At 34.4% G+C, this 24,983-nt stretch overlaps 1 protein-coding gene across 3 annotated transcripts in view; it reads left to right on the top strand.

Moving 5' to 3' along the window:
• The window catches only part of CSMD3 (CUB and Sushi multiple domains 3), a 1,076,690-nt gene that overhangs the window by 719,295 nt on the left and 332,412 nt on the right, over positions 1–24,983 (top strand). For all 3 annotated transcript variants that reach the window (XM_060127236.1, XM_060127235.1, XM_060127234.1), the window contains one exon: positions 18,741–18,910. In XM_060127236.1, the coding sequence (XP_059983219.1) occupies positions 18,741–18,910 (170 nt within the window). The remainder of the gene's footprint in view (positions 1–18,740; positions 18,911–24,983) is intronic.

Here is a 24,983-nt window from a genome sequence, read left to right as displayed (position 1 = left end):
CAGTATATGAGGGTTCCCTTTTCTCCACACCCTCTCCAGCATTTATTGTTTGTAGATTTTTTTGATGATGGCCATTCTGACTGGTGTGAGATGATATCTCATTGTAGTTTTGATTTGCATTTCTCTAATGATTAGTGATGTTGAGCATTCTTTCATGTGTTTGTTGGCACTCTGTATATCTTCTTTGGAGAAATGTCTATTTAGGTCTTCTGCCCATTTTTGGATTGGGTTGTTTGTTTTTTTGATATTGAGCTGCATGAGGGGCTTGTAAATTTTGGAGATTAAGCCTTTGTCAGTTGCTTCATTTGAAAATAGTTTCTCCCATTCTGAGGGTTGTCTGTTCGTCTTGTTTATGGTTTCCTTTGCTGTGCAAAAGCTTTTAAGTTTCATTAGGTCCCATTTGTTTATTTTTGTTTTTATTTCCATTTCTCTAGGAGCTGGGTCAAAAAGGATCTTGCTGTGATTTATGTCATAGAGTGTTCTGCCTATGTTTTCCTCTAAGAGTTTGATAGTGTCTGGCCTTACATTTAGGTCTTTAATCCATTTTGAGTTTATTTTTGTGTATGGTGTTAGGGAGTGTTCTAATTTCCTTCTTTTACATGTAACTGTCCAGTTTTCCCAGCACCACTTATTGAAGAGGCTGTCTTTTCTCCACTGTATATTCTTGCCTCCTTTGTCAAAGATAAGGTGACCATATGCGTGTGGGTTTATCTCTGGGCTTTCTATCCTGTTCTATTGATCTATATTTCTGTTTTTGTGCCAGTACCATACTGTCTTGATTACTGTAGCTTTGTAGTATAGTCTGAAGTCTGGGAGCCTGATTCCTCCAGCTCCGTTTTTCTTTCTCAAGATTGCTTTGGCTATTCGGGGTCTTTTGATTTTCCATACAAATTGTGAAAGTTTTTATTCTCGTTCTGTGGAATATGCCAGTGGTAGTTTGATAGGGATTGCATTGAATCTGTAGATTGCTTTGGGTAGTGTAGTCATTTTCACATTGTGCATTCTTCCAATCCAAGAACATGGTATATCTCTCCATCTGTTGGTATCATCTTATAATGTTTTTTTAAAAAATTGAATGTGTTGTAGGTCATTGCAAAAAAACTGAATTTTTTAATGATTATTTAAAATATATAATTCAAGAGGACTTTAAAGTGATAAAAGTATGGTATCCAAATTACCAGTAAATAATATTTTTGTAGTATATTGTTTTAGAATAACAGCCTTTAGGTTTTACCTGACTGCTATGCTCTAAAAAAGCTTAAACAGGCTTCTTCAAATCATAAACTTTCAATTCTCTAAAGACAACATAAAAAAATCTCAGAAATATTTTTGTAACATTATTTTAATTTAAAATCACTTTTTTATTTATGATCTTTCAAAGAAATTTAAGGTATTAAGTAACCTTCCACTTAAGTTAGAAAGTCTTTAAATTTCAAAAAATTCATACTGTATATCTAAATTCAGCTCTTCTGTTCTATACTTATTAAATTAATTGAGTTTATATATTATGTAAATGACTGTGATTAATTAAATATATTACTAGGCTCTAAAGGGCTATTGTCAGTTTTTATTCATTTTCTAAATTCCAATTAATCATTTCAATACAGTGTAATTTTCATTGCATTCTGGGCCTGTCAATGTGTGCTATGTGATTGTCTTTGACAGTTCTGCTTACAAAATTCACTGTAACCAATATTTAGACCTGGTGTTGTAATTAGAGAAAGGCAATATTACTACTAAACTACTACTATGATGACTAATACTACCACTTTTACTACTATTTGTCATTTATTCAGTAAATACTATGTGCCCAGCCTGGTTCTAGACAATTTAAATTTATGATTTCTAATTCTCACTTAGTATAAGAAATTTTAATTAATTCACTGATAAGAAAACTGAGGCACAAAGTTGACTACTTGCCAAAAATCACTTGACTTGCAAGTGACAAAGCTGGATTTGAAGCCAGATGAATCTGATTCCAAAACCCCTTCTGTGTACAGAGTTGTCATATGAAGGATCAACTTGGTTGTTGACTGTGTTGAGGCTTCAAAGAGTGGCATTATCCTGGGCAGTTAGTCCCCTAATTCAGGACCAGATTGCAGGGTGTGAACTCAACTTTGTTGAAGCCCTCTCAGTGTATTTACATACCAGGCAAGATTGTTAAATATATGTATTAATTTATTGGAAGAGGGATATATTTCATTCCAACAATTGCACTATTCATTGTCATTATCATATTCTTTCTGACATCAGGTTGCTAGGGATACCAAATCAGTAATCACAACATTGCTTGGAGATCTAAGAGTCAGAGAAAAATGAGATAAACAGGCTGGAAGGATATTTCTCCTAGGCCATTCCAGAGCTTTCAATGGCCCTCTCCCCCAGCTTCCTCCTCCCAACATACATACATATACACAGTTACGAACAACTTCAGGGTGAACCGAAGACCTCTGTTGCAAAGGTCCTGTGTATCTGTTCACCACAGAGAGCTAATTTCTTTTTCTTAGAATTTATTTTTCAGACTTCCAGTTAACTATTTCCTTCTAAAATAAAGTATTCTATTTCAAACCAAGATCTATACAAAGTTAGAAATTAAAATTAGTTTTAGTTTAAATCCCATTTTCTGTATGCCTCTTAGATGCCTGTCGCCAGGATTGGAATTTTAGTGTTTCAAAAACCTCTTAATAACCAATTTAGTACAGCAATGTTACCTTTTACACATGGTTCTTCATTCATTCCCAGATGCTTATGTTTAAGTTTTTAAAATACTCAGCTGTTACAGTCATGGTTTGGCATAAACATTAAAGTTGTTGAATTAATTCATCTCCCAAACTTACCGATTAGAGATAATCATAAACATAAAGAGGGAACCATCTCTATTCACATTTCCTGGGGTAAGAAATAGCAATTGGTCTTATTAAATCTATTTTTAAAAATATATACCTAGTTTGAGAAGAATATAGAACCTAGTTTGAGATTAATACTCTAAAGTACTATTTTAACTAATAAAAATTAACTGAGTATCCACTCAATTACACCAACTCTGGGCTGACCACTCTGCTAGACAATTGGGATATAGTGTCCCAGAGCAATGACAAGTTCCTTGACTTCAAAGGGCAAACAGTCTGAGGAAGACATAAACAGGTAAATAGGCAATTTCAATAGAGTGTAATAAATGCCCTAAAAGAGGAGTGACTTCCCAGAGGAAATGATCTCTAAAGGAAACTGAGGAATGAGAAGGCATTAGCTATGTATGGATGGGGAGGATGAGTGTGAATCAGGGAGAGAAAAATCTACTGAGGGGTAACAGCTTCTGCAAAAGGCGGGTATCAAGGAAAAGAAGAATACATCTGTGGTACTGTTGACAAGCCATTTAGCTGCTGTTCACAGAGATAGGGCACAAAGCAAGCAGAGAAGGCTGTGGATTGAGAAGTTGGAGCAAATACCTTTTGCTTGGGGATTTGAGCTGCTATGGTATGTACAATTGGAAATGTGTGGTGGACAGCAGGATATACAAAGCTGGAGATGGATAAAGAAAACTAGATTGGAAATAAATTTGAGAATCATAGATTGATCAATGAAATGAAATTTTCAGAGGAGGTGTAGGAACTTAAAAACCTGTTATATTTTCAGCAAATGAAGCATTCTACAGAAAAGTAAAAACTGTCACTGACCTTACCTTTGACAAATTTATATTATGAATGTTAGATGGGAGATGAACCAAAAAGTTAGTGCCAAAGTGAGTGTTCTGAGAGAAGTCCTAAGAAGATAGAAATTTGTATGGATTGAAACTGTCATGGAAGATTTTTGAAGAAATAAGACTATATATATGTAGTAAATGTCCAAACTAGAACATGTTAAAATGTCATTTTGACTAGGAAAATGTCTAAATATCTAAAGTATGAACATAATATTCTTAATTTTGTCTCCAGGAAGCTTTTTTGCTGGATTTAACAAATAATATTCGGTAAATGCTCCTCCTATTTACTTTTAAACAACAACTTGCTTAACATTCATAAACTGTGTTGAAACTTTAACATTTAGAAGTTGTACAGAGTGGTCACATTTTATGCAAGCATATTTTATGTTCCTAAAGACATCACAATTCAAACTCTCTTAAATCATGTGCACATTTCCTACAGTAATAAATGAAGAGGTGAAAGCATAAATTGTTAAGTCTAAAATAGTAGTGATTTTTTTTTCACTTTAATGCTGCTTTAAAATTTTTTTCAGCATTTTTATAATATTTTGTGGACTGCTATCTCCTAAATTAACAAAGCATATTGTGGTAGTTAGGCATATTTGTTGTATTTTATCACATATAAATTCCATTCTAAAGTTTCTTTATTTCCTTTTTTTAAAAAAAATTTTGACATTAGCATAACTACAATTTAATGAACACTTGGATGCTTGAAAGAAAATTTTATAAGATAACAAAACATGTAAATTATAATTAAAGTGACTGTTAGAATAATAGCAAAGTAATGGTGAGCACCCTTGCTTCACCAGAGACTGTTCCCAGTTCAGAGCCTGAATGATCATTTAAAGACGTACATCCTAGAATCCCTCTACGTTTGTCCCTTTGATAAGTCTCTTCATCAGAACCCAAATAGAGTAAGGGAGAGGAGAACAGAGCATGGTGGAAGAAGGAAGAGGGAAAATTCAGTGAGGTAAGGACAGAGAGATGAGGGTAGATTATATCATGTAGAGCTTTGTTGACCATTACAAGGACTGGTTTTACTCAGAATGAGATGGAAAACCATTAAAGTGTTCTGAACAAAGGATTGTCAAAGGGATGAACATATAGGGATCCTAGAATGTCTATCTCTAAGGATCATTCAGGCTCTGAGTTGAGAACAGACTCCAGGGGAAGAAGAGTAGAAGCAGAAAAAGTGGTGAGTTTGCTACAAAAGTAATTAAGGCGCTCCAGCCACAGTGATCTCCTTGCTGTTTCCCCAAATGCCAAACAGATTCCCACTGTATTTGTTATTCTCTCTGCCTGTGGTACTTTTCCCTAAATAACTGCATACTTGCTCCTTTACCTCCTTCAGATCTCTGCTCAAATGTGATTTCTCAGTGAATACCCTCAGTGAATACCCTTCCTATGTCTCTTCTCTAATTTGCTTTTTCTCCTTAGCAATTATGACCATCTGATCTATTGTTCGATTTACTTATTTTTCTGTCCTTGTTTGTTTCCTGTCTGCCCTCACAGGAATAGATGCTTCATGAAAATAAGGATTTTCATCTCTCTCTTTTTTCATGTCTGAATCTCTAGTACGAAGAATAGTGTTTAGTACATACTAGACACTCAATAGATATTTGTGAGATGAATCAAAGAATGTCATTACAAGCACTCCAAAGTATTTATCATGCAAAGCATAGTGTACCAAAGGATGGCAGGCGTTTCCAGTTAAAATAAAGGGGGAAGGTTATGTGACATCAAAATAAACATGGTTTACAACCAGTTTGGTCCACAGCTTTGAAATTGTGAGATTATTATTTTTTAGTTGAAATATTTATGTAAATTAAAATTATTTGTATAAAGTGAGAATTTATTAATATTTGTATTAAGATATTTCAAATTTGTATAATTCAAATTTATATAAAATGAAATTCTACACACGTCATCTGCTACAAGGTTTTCTCCTTTTAATTTTTGCTTTAAAGAGCACTTATTCCATAAAGAAATTTAAGCAAAAAAGCACACTAACAAAATGAAAACAAAAACCTCTATCTTAATAGCAGCAGTAGTGGAGAAAAAAGGAGCAAAGAAAGAAAAACAGAGCATAACAAACACTGGTAAAGGAAAAAGAAAAATACAGGCACTTTTAGATGGCAGTTTGCCAGAGCAATACTCAAACCATGTGTATAGAGATCATTTTCTTTCAGTTAGTTTTAGAACACGTGATTTTTGCTTGGCAGATTAATTTTTTTAAAAGTTTGTAATCCGCACTGTCTAAAAATATACACTGCAGGATCACAATATTTTTCCCTTCCAAATAAATTTTTTTCAAAAGAACACTGATCTCAAACTCTGCTTGGAACTCATCTACTGTAGAATCAGTAGTGTTGCTATGGAGAAGTCAGGGAGGGCTAGTCACCACTCTCCAGCTGGTCCTATAATTTATAATCGCCTGGCATGTTGCCCCATACTGCAGTCTGTCCCCTAAATTCTTATGATTTATTTGTTACATCCTATTAAGATACAAGACAGAGAATGTACAGCTATGATCTTCAAGGAATCTTCAACCCATCCACTGTGCCTAAGAAACTGGTACAGAGAAGACCAGGGAAGTGGAACAGTTTCTTATTCACAATCATGCAGACCTTAGTTCTCTTAAAATAAAAATTCCGTGTTTATATATCTGTCATATCTGGTTGGTAATGCCTCTTAAGAACATGAGGAACGTAATGAGATGAGACATCTCTTAGGAAAACCAAGGGCATTGTACAATTGTTTTTGCAGATTGCACTTCATGCCTGCAAAACCTGATTAAGTTTCACATTCTTTGTGGACTTTTCCTCAACCTCTGCAGGCCAAACTGGTTATTCCATTCACAGGGCTCCCATTGAAGTTGTTCATATGTGTTTTTAGAGCACATAGCACATCACATAGAAATTTATTTAATCTGTTTATTTCACTCCTCTACTCCCAGCAAATAGCACAGTGCCTGCTATGCATTAGAATTTCTATTCATCTATGTGTTTAAAATGTAACATTTTAATTCACAGTGCTATATTTTACATGCTTACATTTCTGTCACTTAAAGGAAATTTGGATTCTTATATTTTGTATTGACAAATTATTCTGTATTCAGTGTTGTTGTCCAGTAGACACAAGAAGGCACGTTTGAATTTAATTTCATTAGCTAGAATCTGTAATGGGAGCATATAATGACTCAGCGTGTGTTGTTGCCCACAACAAATGCCACACCAGAACCAATGCGTCATACCTAGTTTGAATACAAAAGCCATCTCCAAAGCCAATAGTCTGTTAAGGATCATGCTTTGGAACAAAACATACAGCTGGAAATATTAACGCTTAGCATCTTGCTTCTGATTGTTTGAATTATTTTTAGATTTCTGGACTTTATGTGTGTGTACATGTGTGGAATCCTAAGTGCTCATTCAAAATTCGACTACTTTTTTCTGAAGATATTTTTTTCTAACTCTTTTATCTATTAATATCAAGAAGATAGCAACTAATTAGTTAACTAAAGTGGCAAAACCCAAGATAGTTCATTTCCTTGGATTAATTTGGTACATTCCATAGAATGTAAATACTCCCTATCTTTCCTGTAAGGAATGTTTCGAAAGGTATTTAGCAACCAGAAGGTGTACCTGCTGGCATGTATGTAGTCTCGGGCTGGGACTCTAGCTCCTGATTTTTGTATTCACAGATGTAGAATCAAGGCTTACCTACATTATGACTGGCATTCCTCAGTCATTCTATCCCCTTGAAACCTTCGAAGTTGAGCTAAAACTTTCCATTGTGAAGTTATTTAGAAATTGTTAAATTGTTAGCATATTGATTTGTTTCTCTTGACATATTTAATTTGCAAAAAAATGTTTCAGTCCATAGTAAATCCTCTCACATCTTAAAAACTCACCTAAAATGCCACATTTTTCAAAAATTAGTTACAGTTTGCTTTACAGTATATGAATGTAATTATTGAGTACTTAGCATGGTGCATTTTAATACAGTTTGAGGAGGAAAGCATGAGGCTTTTTCCTGAATTGAAATTGTGACATAATATACATTGAACAAAGAGAAGGCCTGAAGTCTACTCCTTTCATCCTCTGGAGTATAGCTAAGAGATGAGAATCAGAAGCTGATGCTCAGCTGATGAAGGGGCAGTCAGACCTAGGGACTTTCCTTATGAGTTTTATTTTGTTTTTGTTTGTTTTGTTTTTTAGGGATAGGGGACGGATCTGTTTCAGGATTTCTGCAGAACTGGAGAGGTACTAGTCAAAATGGTCTTTGGCCACTTACTTATTGGTTATTTAGATCATGTTATACAATTGTTCTTTATCACCACTAAGAACGGAAGAAGTGGTGAAATCAACAACAACTTGGATTTCAAACAGCTGGGAAAATCTCATATTTAGCACTACCATTTCAAACTTGATGGTAGGAACTAGGGAAATATCAGAGAATTGGAATTATGTATGTTACCCAAAGGACAGAGATTCTGAGAGACCAAAACATTCCTTTACTTTTTGTTGAGGCTCCTTCATAGTGTTTCTTTAAGTGTGAGAAACAGGGACATCCCTCTGCTCACAAAGGCTGTAACTTAGAGCTTAGGGCAGGATCAACACATCATGCCAGAAATTATTTATAATAAATGCCAAACTTAGTTATGACTCTATTTGTGGAGATGAGCCTTGGAAACAGTTCTTAAGAGCTTCAGGACTTTTTGAATTCAAAGAGAAATGTGGTAACCACCCCTGAAACCTTACCTGAAAAAAATCATTTAAATGAAAAGTTGCATGTTACAGTTTGGAAAAACATATTATTGGTTTTGGAGAGTTTAAGTGGGAATAAATAACTATCTTCAGCTGAAAAATTTTCAATACCTGAACTTAGCTAACATATTCCTTAGACATTCATTATATTATACACTTCCCTCTTTAAACGTGCCCTTTTATATGCTTTAAATTTTTTTGCTTACTATAACATTTGGGTCATATAGTTTAGTAGTAGGGGGCACTCAATAGCATAGAAATCACCCTAATATTTAAGAAACCATGTGTCCCTTATTTGCTTCCTTATCCTTCATTTAAAAATATTAGAAAGACTGTGCTCACTCTAAAGTAATGCAGAAAAACAAAGAGGAAAATGCATAAAAAAGCTGTCTGCTCCCATCTCTTGCTTCCATTCTTCCGCAGTCCCAGGAGAGAACTTTATTACTCTTATGCTTAATCTAAGACTATTTTAGATGAAAGATATTGTATTTTAATCTCTGAATAGGAAACATGTTTTGAACATCCCTGATACCATTTTTCACTAAATTTTAAAATAATGAGCCATTTATCTAAAAACTACAATAGAATTTGTTGCTATATTCTTATAGTACTTTTTCTTATATGTATGTTGTTTCATAGTAGTAATCATAGTACATGTGGAATTCAAATCTGTGTCTTCACTTATCACATTAAAAATCACACAGATTTTCCCAAGTAACTTCCTTATTAGTCTAGGTTTAGGATACTAGACTATTAAGTCTTCAGAATCTGAGATGACTTTTGAAAACCCTGTTTAGCCTCTATATCTGTACTATTGTAACATAAACACGTTCAAATCTTAAGTTCAAAAATAACCTAAAACAAAAATAACAAAAATAAAAAACAGAACAACTTCCACAAACATCAACAACAGAAAACCTTTCTTTAAACCTGAGTCACTGCTGTCTATCCTTGTATCTTTCTACCTCCCTTTACAGCCAATATCATTAAAGTCCTTGTCTTACCCTTTTCCTTCACAACCTCTTAACTACCCAAAGCAGTGAATTTTTAGTATTCATCTTAATTTAACTCTCTCTGACATTTAATACTACTGAGAATTTTTTTCTTGAAACTATCCCCTCCCTATTCTTCCATGATACTACCTTCTGTGAATGTCCCTTTTGCCTCCCACTTAAATTCTGATGCTCCGTGAATTCTGGACTTAGTTTGCTCTTCTTCTTAATTCATGTAGTCCCATGACTACAAATATGTCTAGCTGCTTAGTGGACTTCTCCCCCTGATATCCCCTAGACATACTAAATTCATCACGTACAAAAATAAATTCATCAACGTACGCAAAGCCACTCCTCCTTCTATAACTTTTACTTTCAATCTCCTCTTCCTCCATCGTTTTAGTTCAAACGTTCACCATCTTCTAATTGACACACTACAATAAATATTATCTAGGTTTTCGTCCCTTTAGGAACCCAGGGCTATAATCCATTCCCCGTAGAGCTGCCCTAATGGGTTTCTCAAATCTGATCATATTTTTCTCTCCTTAAAACTCTTCAGTGGATCTCCAGTGCCTATGTGATAAAATCTGAATTTCTTAGAACGGCATATGAGCTACCGGTTCTTCTAACTATGTCAATCTCATTTACCCATTTGTGCTTTCATTTTAGCAGTTCCCTTGGCCTGGAACCTCTTTTTCATATATTGTAATCACTTCTTTGATTCAGATCAAGGATAACCTATTCCATGAAGTCTTCCCTGACATTATTGTCTCATTGGTACTTTAAAATGTATAATTTCCTCATTTTTACCATCCCAGGCCATTGCACAAACCTGTGTCACACTACAGATTACACATTTGTGCGCATACCAGTTTCCCTGTCTGTCCCCTATACTACATATTACATGAGGATAAGGAACTTATCCTAAAGGCCTAACATAGTACCTGGTATGTCTATAGGTATTATTTGTTAATAATATTATTTTTAGTGAGTAAATTAACTTTGCACAGTAGACCCTAAATAGCTGTGTAGGGAAGGAAGAAACCATGGAAGAACACTGTCAGGTTATCGGAATTCCTCCACACTTTTTCACTGAAAATTGTGTATTTGATTTTAAAAAAAGTTTTGAGCTTATGTCTTGGTAAAAGAATAATTCTGCATGGCAATAATGATTACTGTGATTTTTCATGGTAAAAAAATGAATATAGAAAATGCTATAAAATTGAATTTTTAAGGTGAAAAATAACAAATCCCAAATTAAATTCTTCCAGTGAAAAAATTTTAAGGCACTCTTGATCTGTAAATAACTTTAACAAGCACTAATCTGTGCTTGGATACATGCATGCAGTGTATTTAGAGAGTCTAGAAAGAGAAAGCCAGTTAAGTATCACTGTTGTCTAAGAAAAGCAAAGGCAAGGGAAAAAACCTGACTTTATACAAGTAATACTAATGGTTCACATATTTTCAGTGGTGGCATAAGGAAATTAATAACTCTTTACACTCTAATTTTCACCCCCTTCTAAGAATCCAAGCACTAAGTACCTATTTGAGAAAAAGAAATCTGACAAAACATTTCTAAAGAACAAATGTGGGGACTTCCCTGGCGGTCCAGTGGCTCAGACTTCACACTCCCAACGCAATGGGCAAGGGTTCAATCCCTGGTCGGGGAACTAATGTCCCGCATGCAGCATGGCATGGCCAAAAACAAAGAAACAAAAGAGCGAATGTGTTATTAATACTGCCAAGTCATAAAGGAATATTAGAAGTGTTCCTAAATATATTAAATCTTATTAACATATTTTACAGTTTTAGATGCCCGTTTCAAAAAAATTTAATATCTCTGAAATTAGTACGTATCTCACAATCAATGGCTACCATAGATTATTCACACATTTTTGCTTTCTTGTAAACATATAAAATAATGATGCCTCTTTCAATGGTGTCTTAACTTGATGAAATACAGTAGAAATTAGATATGGAACAAAGTGCACTCAATTAGCTGATAAAAGCTAAACAATAAAGTAAGTTCACATATATGACAGAAAAAAATGATTGATTTGACTATGGCAGTTTCAGTGTCCCCACACCTTCCTATGTGAACACAATCACATATAACCATTATTTTTCCTCTGGTAATAATTTAACATATAGGAAATATATTTCTGCTTAATGCTATACTTTACTTGACTTAGGATACCATATGTTTAGGTTCGAAACTTTCTAAGTTTTTTTGAATAATACAAGTCAAGTTTATTTTAATCACTTTCACAAAACAATTTTAAAAAACCCATGGTGCCTTCCAGCATAAAAGAAGAGATTCAACTGCAATGCAAATCTTAAAAATAATTGCAAACGTCACTAGTCATAGACATTTTTCAAATTTCCCAGCCAAGTTACTGAAAAACATTTTACCTGTTTATCTGAAAATATATGGCTGTGTGCAATAGACACTACCAGGTTCTGTTGTTGTTGTTTTGTTTTGTTTTTTGTTTTTATCCCAGTAATGGAGATTAATGATGCATAGGCTGTCCTGTTTTTTAGTAAGAAAAATATGAAATTCAGTGGGTATCCTTGGTCTACTGAATTCCTCACTGTAACTATGACTCTTATCACCTGAGTCCAGTACACATATCTCTCTTACTCCAATCCAACCAAAGCCACATTCATCAAAGTATTATTTTCAACTAAGCAAAGAGTTTCATTTTGGTAACTCAAATAGATTTCTTAATCTGTAGGTTTAAATTAAAAAAAATATTTTATATGAGTAGGATTTGTTTTTCACAAAATTAAGGCATCATAATAAACAGCATGTAGACTGGAGATTGCACAGAAAATATTTATATCCTATAAAGAGCCCTGAGGGCCTATTCTCCAAAAATGTTTCCCTAACGCTCTGCTAAATTATGTAATGTTTTCATATTATTAATTCCGGTCATTTAAAGATGACCTCTCAGTTAAAATCAGAGAGAAGAAACATTATCACATGATTAATATTATTTAACATTGATTATTTTGTAGGAAATTCATATTAACAAATTTAGGGTTTATAAGTTAGTGACATCAGTTATCAAGAACATGTATTCATTCTAGACCAAATAATAAGAACAAGGTGCTGTGCTTATGTTAAGGTAGGGAAAAGTGTCCTTTCTTCACTTCCACAGAACATTGCAAACCTGAACTCTGAAGCAATTCTTTTCTAACTCAAAATCTCAAAAAATTTTTTTATGAATGTAGCTCATTCAATCTTCTCCTCTATTCTTCATCTTCTGCAACCAACTTAGTGACATTTTCCTTTCATACACACCTCAAAAGGACATTTTTTTCCCCTACTGTACCAGATAAACAACAAAAGAAACCCTACCTCTAACTAGATGTTACACAAAGTTTTTCTCATACTGGGTCTTTTAGTTCTCAGAACCTGTCATGGGCCCCCCCATAGAGTTTTCAGACATGTTCCTTCTGTGTGGGATATTCTTTCTCCCAACCCGCCTTCTGCCATCACCCTTAATATCCTCATTTCAGTCCTTCAGGGAAGCGTTGACTTTACTCAGAACAGTCAGGGCTTCCAGTTACATGTTTTCACATACTATATGTTTATTTGAATGATTATGTAGTAAACATCTGTCGTTCCACTGGAAAGTAAGTTACATGAGGAGCTCCAACACTCTGCCTCCCACATGCAGTACAGAGTAAGAATTTAATAAATATTTATCAAATGAATCAATCAGTTTTTTCCAAATCAGAGCATATTATTATCTGCTTCTAGCTATTTTAAACATCTTAGTATACATTACCTGCCAAGGTACTCTGTTAAGCTTATATTTATTATGACAAATGTTTTACAGACACATATTACATTACATGTGCAATTTGTCACAGCATCTGACCGAAACCCTAGCATTGCCCTGATGCAATAAGTCCCAGATTTGTGTTTGTTCAGTGACAGCTGAATACTGTCCATAAATGTCACTCTGGTGGGAGATGATGGCTATTTTTCAACTCAGCTTTATCACTTGGATTTTAGGACTTCCTTTACTCAAATTCCGCTTTCCTGTGTAGTTGATGGGTTTTGTCTTTTTTTTTTTTTTTTTGCGATACGCGGGCCTCTCACTGTTGTGGCCTCTCCCGTTGCGGAGCACAGGCTCCGGACGCGCAGGCTCAGCGACCATGGCTCACGGGCCCAGCCACTCTGCGGCATGTGGGATCTTCCCAGACCGGGGCACGAACCCGTGTCCCCTGAATCAGCAGGCGGACTCCCAACCACTGTGCCACCAGGGAAGCCCCCCCTTTTTTTTTAAGTAACCTTACCTTCCTACAGTCAAATAGCCATTCCTCTCCTCTCTTGAGGTTAGCTGTTGTGCTGCTAGTTCCTCTTCTCAGTTAATTTTAACATATCTTGAGAGTATTCAGTAACAGTTTGCCAATATTCATATATTCTCACTTTAAAATGTGCCTTGTAAAAACTTGCTGTGGTAGTTATGTCATATACAATGAAAATGTTGTAGTTTGGATATTTTTCCTGGACATTCATGAACATTGCAGCCATGACTATTTGTGAGAATTATCTCTTATACTTCCACATGACATTGTTTCACTTACTCCTTTCACCATCACAGCCACCCAATGCTGGAAAGAACTGTAACAGTATTATTTAATATCAAGTCATTTTGTTCCTTATTTGGACCCTGAAACTGCATCACTTGGGGACCAGAGGTGGTGCTTACATGTGGAGAAAACATCATGTACAAAGGCTTAGAGTGTGACACTGTGGCAAAGGGCCAGTAGCTCAGGATAGGTGAATTACAAGGTCCATGGGAAAGAATGGTGGGTAATAGCTAGAAAGGCAGCGGTAACATTATAAATGGCCTTGTTTGGCATTCTGTGGATTTGATTTGCTGATGGTGAGTATTTGTTAGGCAGAAGGTACAGGATCAGATTTGCACTTGGAAAATATCATTCTTAGGTTATTACACAACAGACCAGACATAGAAGTATGTTCATTGCTAGACGGGGGCAGAAGGTCAAACTGTGGAAAGTTAATTGTTAATTTCAACATTCGATCCTGTTCAATTCCAGTTGGCAGGCAAGACTGCTGTAGCCTAAGGGTGGAAAGAAAGCTTATACAGGGCAAATGTTAGTACTACATCGAGTGCTGGGGAGCCAGTGTTTTGTATACTTTAAAATTAAAAGGTAAAATCAAAGATGAGGTTCCATGTAAAAATAAGTTTATTAATCACCTAGCTTCTGGAGTTTGGCACTGTGGCTAAATAAGTTTCTCCATAACTTATTGTTAGTAGAAAATTTTATTTTATTGAAACTCATCAAAAAATAAACTTGTTCATTTTCCTGTATATGTAGGTAGAACATTCTGAACAAATTTTTATCATTTTATGTTTCAAGATCTTTTCTTGATATGAGATTATCATTCTGAACGTTAAAATTATGTATAATGGAATGCAGATTTATAAATTATATATGGGATGAATGTATTCTGACCTCCAGGACATACCCCAGCCTGCACAAAATAATCCTCTTAATTTTTAATATAATGTCCTTAAATACTGTGTGCATCAGTTAAAGTGTAAAGAAAAAAGTGAACCAACTACCAGTTTATCTGGGATGGTCTCAATTTACAACTGTGTGGGATAATTATTAATAATGCCTCCTTTCATACTAAAAGAGTACTTTGATCTGGAAGAGAAATTATATGTTCACCCTTTTAACACCATAGGCGATGACTGATAAATAAATCCCAGGGTAAATCCCAGCTCTGATACACACCATTTGTTCAATTTTAGGAAGAAAACTCACTTCGGTGTCTTCATCTATGAAACTGGAGAAAATAAGTTTTACCTTGTAGATTTGTACCTTTATGAAGAATAAATGCAGAGTTGGCTTTATGGATGTGAAACCCATGCAGTCCCACAGTGGGGGGCTTCATGCTGAGAAGGGCCATGCTTTGTTTAATGCTCTACTGATCTCTTGAAATTGTTAACATGTTTTCAACAAGTGTAGTACATTTTCCTTTTGTACTGGGCCCCATAATTTATGATGAGTCCTGATTAAATGAGAAATGTGCTAATTTAATCCAAATTTTCTTCCTTAATTCTTCCGTTGTGGTTTAAGTCCTGATTTTATTTCACCAAGTAGAAAATCATTTATAGTCATTTTATAATGCAAATGTCACTGGAAATATTCAATAAACAATCTGTAAGAGGTATAGAAAAGTTTTATTTGAGCCAAACAGGATTATAGTCTGGGAGACAGCCTCTCAGATAACTCTGAGGAACTGCTCCAGAGAAGCATGGTTTTCAGCACAGTTTTATATCTTTTCAGAACAAAGAAAGTCAAGCAAGTTGGGGATACATCCCTTTAAGGTTTAAAAAAAAAAAAAAACAGATCAGTATGTGTACAGCAAGTCAGTATGTCATTGGCATCTGTGAAGGGCGTCTTATTACCAAAGGAGTACCAGCATTGGCATCCCAGGAAAGGAGGCATTTAATCTTTATTTTTAACATGGGCATTTTTTGCTTCTGGTCAGTGTACACTTTTTTTTTTAATGATTAAAGCAGATGTACAATGTATGTCCAATAAGCCACAAACAGGCTGTTTTAATTAACATAAAATTCAAGTTAAATAATGTATTAGCCAGAAGGATTTCCCCATACCCCAATATGTGAACATTTCTTCCATTAAAATCAACTGAAAATTAAAATATAACAAAAGCAGGTTATTGTTCACATGAAAGGAAAATTTCCTTTATATTTTACACTAAAAACCAGTGTTTATAGTAGAAGGCACTTACTACCTATTCAAATTTTGAGAACATTACAATAAATTATTAGTATATTTTGAAGTAAATTATCATTTGGCCTTTATTTGGGGGGGTGTTATATTCAGTTAAAATAATTTTAATATCATAAATAATTCTCCAAAATTAGAAAGAGTCCTCTGGCTTTTCACACCTAAGTGTCTTTCTACACCTGAATAGTCACACTGGGGACAGTATAAATATCCTAAACTATTTTTCTTTGTATACAACATGATGCCACCATTAGTACTTATACTTAAAATATTCATAATAATAGCTTTAATGTATCAAGCTCTTGTTGTATGCCAGTTTCCTGCTAAATGCTCTACATGTATTATCTACATATAATAATACACACACACACACACACACACACACACACACACACAAACATCCCTATGAAGAGGGTACTATTATTTCCATAATAATAATTACAATATTGAGGCTTAGAGAGAATAAATAACTTGCCAAAGCCATATAGATAGAAGATAGAGCTTAATTTTGAAACTAATCTCTGAATTTTAAAGCCTGAGCTGCTAATCAGTGTTTCAGTATTTTGCAAGTTGGCATTCAAGTACATATTCTCAGAATTACATGATTCTATAACATAGTTTAAAACTGTCTGTATTCCCTAATAAATAATCTAACTGATAAACATATATGTGTATTCTGGATCATCTGTATGACCTGGGAACTTTTGTCTCCATGCCCCCACAAGAATGCCTAGATTCTAATAAGCTAGTGAGGAGGAAATGAGGCAGATTTAAAATGTAAATGATTCCTCTAAGATCAAGAACAAGACAAGGATGTCCACTCTAGTCACTTTCATTCAACATAGTTTTGGAAGTCCTAGCCACGGCAGTCAGAGAAAAAAAAGAAATGAAAGGAATCCAAATTGGAAAATTAGAAGTAAAACTGTCATTGTTTGTAGATGACATGATACTTACATAGAAAATCCTAAAGATGCTACCAGAAAGTTACTAGAGCTTATCAATGAATTTGATAAAGTTGCAGCATACATAATTAATACACAGAAATCTCTTGCATTCCTATACACTAACAGTGAAAGATCAGAAAGAGAAATGAAGGAAACAATCCCTTTTACCATCACATCAAAAAGAGTAAAATACCTAGGAATAAACCTACCTAAGGAGACAAAAGACCTATACTCCAAAAACTATAAGATACTGATGAAAGAAACCAGACATGACACAAACAGATGGAGAGATATACTATATTCTTTGATTGAAAGAATCAATATTGTGAAAATGACTATGCTACCCAAAGCAATCTACAGGTTCAGTGCAATCCCTATCAAATTACCAATGGCATTTTTCACAGAATTAGAACAAAAAAATGTACAATCTGTGTGTAAACACAAAAGACCCCAAATAGCCAAAGCAATCTTGAGAAAGAAAAACGGAGCTGGAGGAATCAGGCTCCCTGACTTCAGACTATACTACAAAGCTACAGTAATCAAAACAGTATTGTGTTGGCACAAAAATAGAAATATAGATCAATGGAACAGGATAGAAAATCCAGAGATAAACCCACGCACCTATGGTCACCTAATCTATGACAAAGGAGGCAAGAATATTCAATGGAGAAAAGACAGTCCCTTCAGTAAGTGGTTCTGGGAAAACTGGACAGCTACATGTACAAAAATGAAATTAGAACACCCCTTAACATCGTACACAAAAATAAACTCAAAATGGATTAAAGACCTAAATGTAAGGCTGACGCTATAAAACTCTTTAAGTATTATTAAAATGGAAATAATTTAAATCAATATTGTCAGTTTATGAATTTTTTGTTCTTGTTTTACCTTAAAAGGTCTTGAAGGAGCTTTATTGGGTGACACTTCATGTGACTGATTGTTAGCATCATATCATTAGTTCTTATTATTATTTTATGCTTTGTTAAAATAATATTATTATTATTGATATTATACTGACTGCTCCATCTTGATCATTTTCATTTCCTCATTAGGTTTTTTTTCTTTTACCTGATTTTTGTTAATGTTTAAGTATTTAAACAGTAAAGCATTTAAAGGTAAAGAATCATTCTAAAATGAAATTGATCTCTTCCCTTTTTTTATACTTTAAAATAAGTAAATTATAAATTTAAACATAATAAGTTAATCAGAGATCTACAAACTTAAAATACATCCTGAAAATCTTTTGCCCTCATCCTTTTCCATGCTATCCTTTCATCCAAGGTGTGGGGGGGGAATACTGAAACTATTGTGTATTTCTATTTATGTACAGTGTTCTGTCCAGAGGCAGTAGTCCCTTCTTCCTATCTATTATATGAGAAGGAGTGATTCATCTACAACGTAAAGCCCTTCTGTACATTATTTTCATGTTAGCCTCTAGCTAAAATAAAATGCATTTACACTTCCATACATTACATTACTTGAAATGATAATGCTTTCTATTAAACTGTACTTCAATATTCTGTTTTACCTGCAGCTGAATGTGGTGCATCTGCAACAAGTAATGAAGGAATTCTGCTCTCTCCAAATTATCCACTCAACTATGAAAACAACCATGAATGCATTTATAGTATTCAGGTTCAAGCAGGAAAGGGAATCAATATTTCAGCCAGAACATTTCATTTAGCACAAGGAGATGTTCTTAAGGTAGGTGAACTCAGAATATTTATATTTTGATCATTTTAGTCATTAAATATACATTAATACATATATACATGTATATATGTATATATAATCAACCATAAGTTGATTCTGCCATTCATAGATTTAAATTATACATTATTTCCCATTTTTCTGTCAGTATTTTTACTGAGATAGAATGTTTTCTTTCTAATGTTTATTTATAATAAGTAAATTTTGATTTTATGATACATGATTTTTTTTTCATGACATAAACCCGTTTATAATATTGTTTTAAAAAGCAAAATACGGAATTTTTTGTAATAGAAGAAAAAAGGAAATGTCTAGTGAAAATGCCCTAAGATATTACCAATAGCTATTCACTTCCTCTACTCCAGTAGTCTCTCCTGTGCTTTGTAATTTAGTTTCTGAACCCAATTTGCTACATAGCTGTTTTCTTTTTTTTAACATCTTTATTGGAGTATAATTGCTTTATAATGGTGTGTTAGTTTCTGCTTTATAACAAAGTGAATCAGCTATACATATACATATATCCCCATATCTCCTCCCTCTTACATCTCCCTCCCACCCTCCCTATCCCACCCCTCTAGGTGGTCACAAAGCACTGAGCTGATCTCCCTGTGCTATGCGGCTGCTTCCCACTAGCTGTCTATTTTACATTTGGTAGTATATATAAGTCCATGCCACTCTCTCACTTTGTCCCAGCTTACCCTTCCCCCTTCCTATGTCCTCAAGTCCATTCTCTACATCTGTGTCTTTATTCCTGTCCTGCCCCTAGGTTCTTTAGAACCATTTGTTTTTTGATACATGAATTTTAATGTTTCAATAACACCAAAATAACACTTTCATGTCAAATATCTTATATTCAATAAATATTATCTATGAAACATAATCCATAAATGGACATTTATTTATTTTTATTTTGATGTTTATTAAGTAACTTATTTCTGTTGATACATAGATAACTCTTTGCATTTATGACTATGAAAAAGTTTATAATTTATGAATATATCTAACAATATCTATAAATTATTTAAGAAAAAATATACCTTGTTGATAATAAACATTTAGGACAAAATTTGTTAATTTATTTAAAAAATTTGAAATAATCAAATTTAAAGATACGATTAAAGGGAGTTCCCTGGTGGCTAGTGGTCAGGACTCAGTGCATTCACTGCTGTGGCCACAGGTTCAGTTCCTGGGTGGGGAACTAAAATCCTGCAAGTGGCACGGCGCTGCCGAAAGAAATTTTTTTTAATGATCTGATTTTAGGCAAATGAATATTTTCATACTTGCTGATCCATATTTTTCAAAGTAAGTGTTTTGATAAATATAGTTTATATTCATTATCGGAATAAAAGTAAACACTTCTATAAAATCACATTTAAATATTTAAAAAATGGTCACATACATTTTTTTTCTCATTATCAAGATTTCATTAATCCAGGTAAGAAATTCAACATATTTCTGTTTTCACAAATCTTGAAAAAATTTATGATATCCCAGGTTGACTGGGGTGGGGGACTTTTATTTAAGCAGTGATTTTAAGGTTGTTGGTTATGTTCTTCTTTTAAAAAGAATATTAATTTGATGATAATTGATGGTTCTCTAACACAGTTCTTTATGCTTGTAAGATTTGTATAGACATGGGAAAGATTTCCTGCAGTACACTTAGATATATACAATTTTAGTATTAATTTAGAGCCATTCCCAATTTTTGTGCTTTTCCTCAATAGGCAACAGAAACTCACTGTATTATATCTTCAACTTCCAGTTCATTGTTTGGATTTTCCTGTTAAAATAGGTTTATTTGCTAAATTGGAGTCAACATTGAGATTAATGGGATACTTGTACTTAGAATTAAGGCAGTGGTTATTTGTTTATTTATTTATTTATTTGGCTAACCGTGGGGAAAAAATATATCAAGGTATAGATCAGAAATATGAGTGTAGCTACTAAACTGTATCACATAGCAACAATAATAAACATGTATTTGTAAGTTAAAAGTCAGGAAATGCTTCCCCATGCCTACCACAATCCTTCCTAAAATATTTCTCTGCTCTCAGTGATGCTTGACATTTCTACATTACTTTTCCATACTGAATGATGTTTATTTCTTGGAAAATTCATTAGGGATAACAAGTGATGCTTTTTTAAAAAAATAGCCCTAATATGTTTCTCAGAGTGCTTTCTAACGTATTCCTTTTTTGGAGTAAAGTCATATGCATTTGTGATGTGTGTTCCCTTGAGGAAGGATGGGACCTCAGTAATAAGTGACAGTGTGAGGGGATGTGATGGTGAGAGACAAAGGAAAGCAGAAAAACTCAATTTAAGACCCTTTAGTGGATTTCATTAATTAGTGACTTTTCTTTCATGAGTGAAAGGATGAAAATTTATATTCCCAGAAATTTTTTAAAAATTATGTCTTTCCTAGAATAAATATATGTTTTCCAAAGTTGAAAAGATTATATACTAAAATTAACCTGGAAACACACCAATTCAATTATCCTTCTACTGATAGTCTAACCTGGGATTTATTCTAAATTACCACATTAAAAGGACTTCAGTAAGCCATACTACAGAGATGGTTGGGGATGGGCTTTTAAACGCTGTCTGTCTTCATGGTCTCTCCACCAGTGTAAGATGTAAAATGCTTGTATGTTATTCTTCTCATTAATTCCATGGATGACTATTAGGTCAAAGATACTTACTGACACAGGCACAGTTAGGCATGCACAAACAGACAATGTACTCCGCAAAGGACAAATGATTACTTCTCAAAGACTGTTAAGCCCAGAGTCCTCTCAGGATGGAAGGTCATTTGCCTCACTGCAAACTAATCCATGAGAGCCCATTCTCAACCCCAGCACTTTCCAATATTAAACCTAGTAGAGTCAGTTCTCTTTCTCCATTCCAACTAAGACATAAGAAGAAATAAGAAAAAAAAAAATAGCCCATTATGGAACTCTCTGCCCCTTGACTGAGAGATTTAAAAGCATTGTTTTTCTTTATGTGGTAGGATCGGCTACGTTCTTTGGAATGACATTCTCTTGTAATCTTTACATGGGTATAAGGCTTGGAAGAAGGTTTGTTTTCTTCTGGTTTCACTTACTATATTACATCACTGTATTGGATTCTGATAAAAACAAAACAGCAACAACAATAAAAAACAATGTGTGTTATTTATCTATATCTATACACACAAAAAAACAACTTGCCTTTCCAGTAGCTCATCCTGTAGGATGATGCTTGTTTACTCATTCACCCACTCTCTCTCTCCCTCCTCTTGCTTTTTATAAACACCTTAGTTATTTATAACCACACTAGCAAAGTTTCAGTAGATCTGGGGAAAGTAGGTTCAGTTGGTTTGCACCTGGGATTAAGGAATTTTATAAAGCCCTCCAGATTATGTGATGACCAGCAGGTTTGGGAATTATGAATGTATCTTTCCTTGATTCTTTTACTTTCAATGGGCAAGAATACTGAACTTCCCAATCCCTCACTCAAAATATGTAACTTAATTAATTCTTTTAATTAACATTTATAGATGGTGTTTATTATATTAGGCTCTAAACTGTCAATAATGAATAGCTCTCCTTGTCAGCTGGATAGGAAAAAAGCTGAATACCAATCAGAAATACTAGTTATGTTTTTGTTGTCGCTGTGTTTGTTTTTATTTTCAGAAAAAGACTAAGCACTGTGTTTAGATAAAGAAATGTAGCAGGGAAATAATTCAAGACAATCTTTTTACCACAGTCAGCATTATGAAGTTTAAAGACATTTCTTACGCAAAATGTAGACTAAATGGATTATTATGGAGAAGAACCAGTAAAATATCCCAAAATTGGTTTTGAGAGTCCAAAAGGAAGGGTTAGGAGATGTATATCATATTTATGAAAAACTAGATAGTTGAAGGACTTAATACCATTCTTTTAGAAATATGATGAGAGGGTTATTAATGTGTTGCTATTGTTGTTTTCTAAGACGTATTATTTTTAAGCTCTTTCCTAACCTATTTGTGAATCTTTGGCAGTATCACGTGTGAGAGCCTATTGTTAAATTTTCAGTACTGTTGTGAGCTGGTTGTTAAACATAGCCATTATTAAAAATTAAATTGTTACAATTGAATTACAATTAAATTAAAAAACAAAGGTAATAAATGCAACTTTTCATTTCCTAATTATTTTACTACTTTAACTATTATTGGTGCTTTTTTTTTTTTTTGCGGTACTTGGGCCTCTCACTGTTGTGGCCTCTCCCGTTGCGGAGCACAGGCTCCAGACGCGCAGGCCCAGCGGCCATGGCTCACGGGCCCAGCCGCTCCGTGACATGTGGGATCTTCCCAGACTGGGGCACGAACCCGCGTCCCCTGTATCGGCAGGCGGACTCTCAACCACTGCGCCACCAGGGAAGCCCTTATCGGTGCTTTTGAGGTTACTTATATATACTGTATCTGTGTGTTGGAAATACTATGTCAGCTTGTCCATCTCTTCCCAACTCTGTATTCAACAATGTCACATTGATAGCTTGATATTAGCCATAATAAAGTGTTTACACTGCAGAAATTGGCAAATACTACAAACCCTGACTTGATTTATTGCTTTGCTCATTGTCAGTACATAAGTAGAAACGGGTTGTATCTGTAGCCATTATATTATGAATAGCACAAAAAATTGAGAAAATATCTTTTCTAGTATTTGAAAACTATTATTCAGTTTAGCAAAGAAGTTGCTCATATCATTTACAAACCAGTGACATTCTGATATAACATCGTTTTTGATGTTTCATTTTCATCTCACTTGTTAACAAAAAAATCAAGCAATAGGGCTTCCCTGGTGGTGCAGTGGTTAAGAATCTGCCTGCCAACGCAGGGGACATGGGTTTGAGCCCTGGTCCGGGAAAATCCCACATGCCGTGGAGCAACTAAGCCCGTGCGCCACAAGTACTGAGCCTGTGCTCTAGAGCCCACAAGCTGCAAATACTGAGCCCATGTGACACAACTGCTGAAGGCTGTGTGCCTAGAGTCCATGCTTTGCAACAAGAGAAGCCACTGCAATGAGAAGCCTGCACACCTCAGAGAAGAGTAGCCCCCGCTCGCCGCAACTAGAGGAAGCCTGCATGCAGCAACAAAGACCCAATACAGTCAAAAATAAATAAATAAAAATATTTTTTTAAAAAAAATCAAGCAATGTTCATTTAAGAACAACTTTTGTCTGTAAGTTGCAGTTATAAGTTGCAGCTACAAAAGTTTGGCAAAAAACACTGAAAGCACTCTGTAAGAATCAATTAACTCTATGGAATTTTCAATAATGAGTATTGTGTATTTTATTCCTGTGTATAAATAGGATGCTACACATCCCTTAAATCAGTGATTCACAAATGACAGTCTGTGAGCCAAATCAGACTGACACCTCTTTCTGTAAATACAGTTTTAATAGGAGAAAGCTGTGTTTATTCATTCACATATTGTCTACGGCTGCTTCTGTGCTAGAAGGGCAGTATTGAGTAGCTGCCACAGAGATGTTAACAGCCTAAAATATTTACTATCTAAACCTTTTCAGAAAAAGTCTGTCAATCTCTCTTTATATCAATAAAATTTACTTAAAAAACATATATATGGGTATGTACATTCACCAGTTTGGTTTGTTTGAGAGCTGGGTTTTAAATATTTTCTAGCCCACCAGTGATCTCATAAGTCTACCACATGTATCTACTAACTCTGCTTGTTGTTCACTGATAATCCTCTGTTATTTCTCCCTTCAAAAGCACTCTGTAAATATCCATTTGTATAGAGTGCTATGATAGGCCTCATAAAACCCTTCCTTTTCTCCCCTACTGAGATCACAGAAGTGAAATGATGTGTGACATTCCAATCAGCTTTGATGGTAGAGCTGGGACCACAAAGCTAAGGCCTCTGAAAACCTGACCCCTCATTGCATTCCCAACTCCCTCCCTGATACATACCAACTCTTAATTGAGTACACATTATATAGCTATTGTAAAGACAAATATTTGAGTACAAACAAATGTTTTCTTCTCTGTTACATATCATCTTTGGAGAGAACATAATAAGATTTAA

Source organism: Lagenorhynchus albirostris, chromosome 17 (genome assembly GCF_949774975.1).
Source record: "Lagenorhynchus albirostris chromosome 17, mLagAlb1.1, whole genome shotgun sequence".
NCBI lineage: Eukaryota > Metazoa > Chordata > Mammalia > Artiodactyla > Delphinidae > Lagenorhynchus > Lagenorhynchus albirostris.
This window is presented reverse-complemented; position numbering and strand designations above follow the sequence as displayed.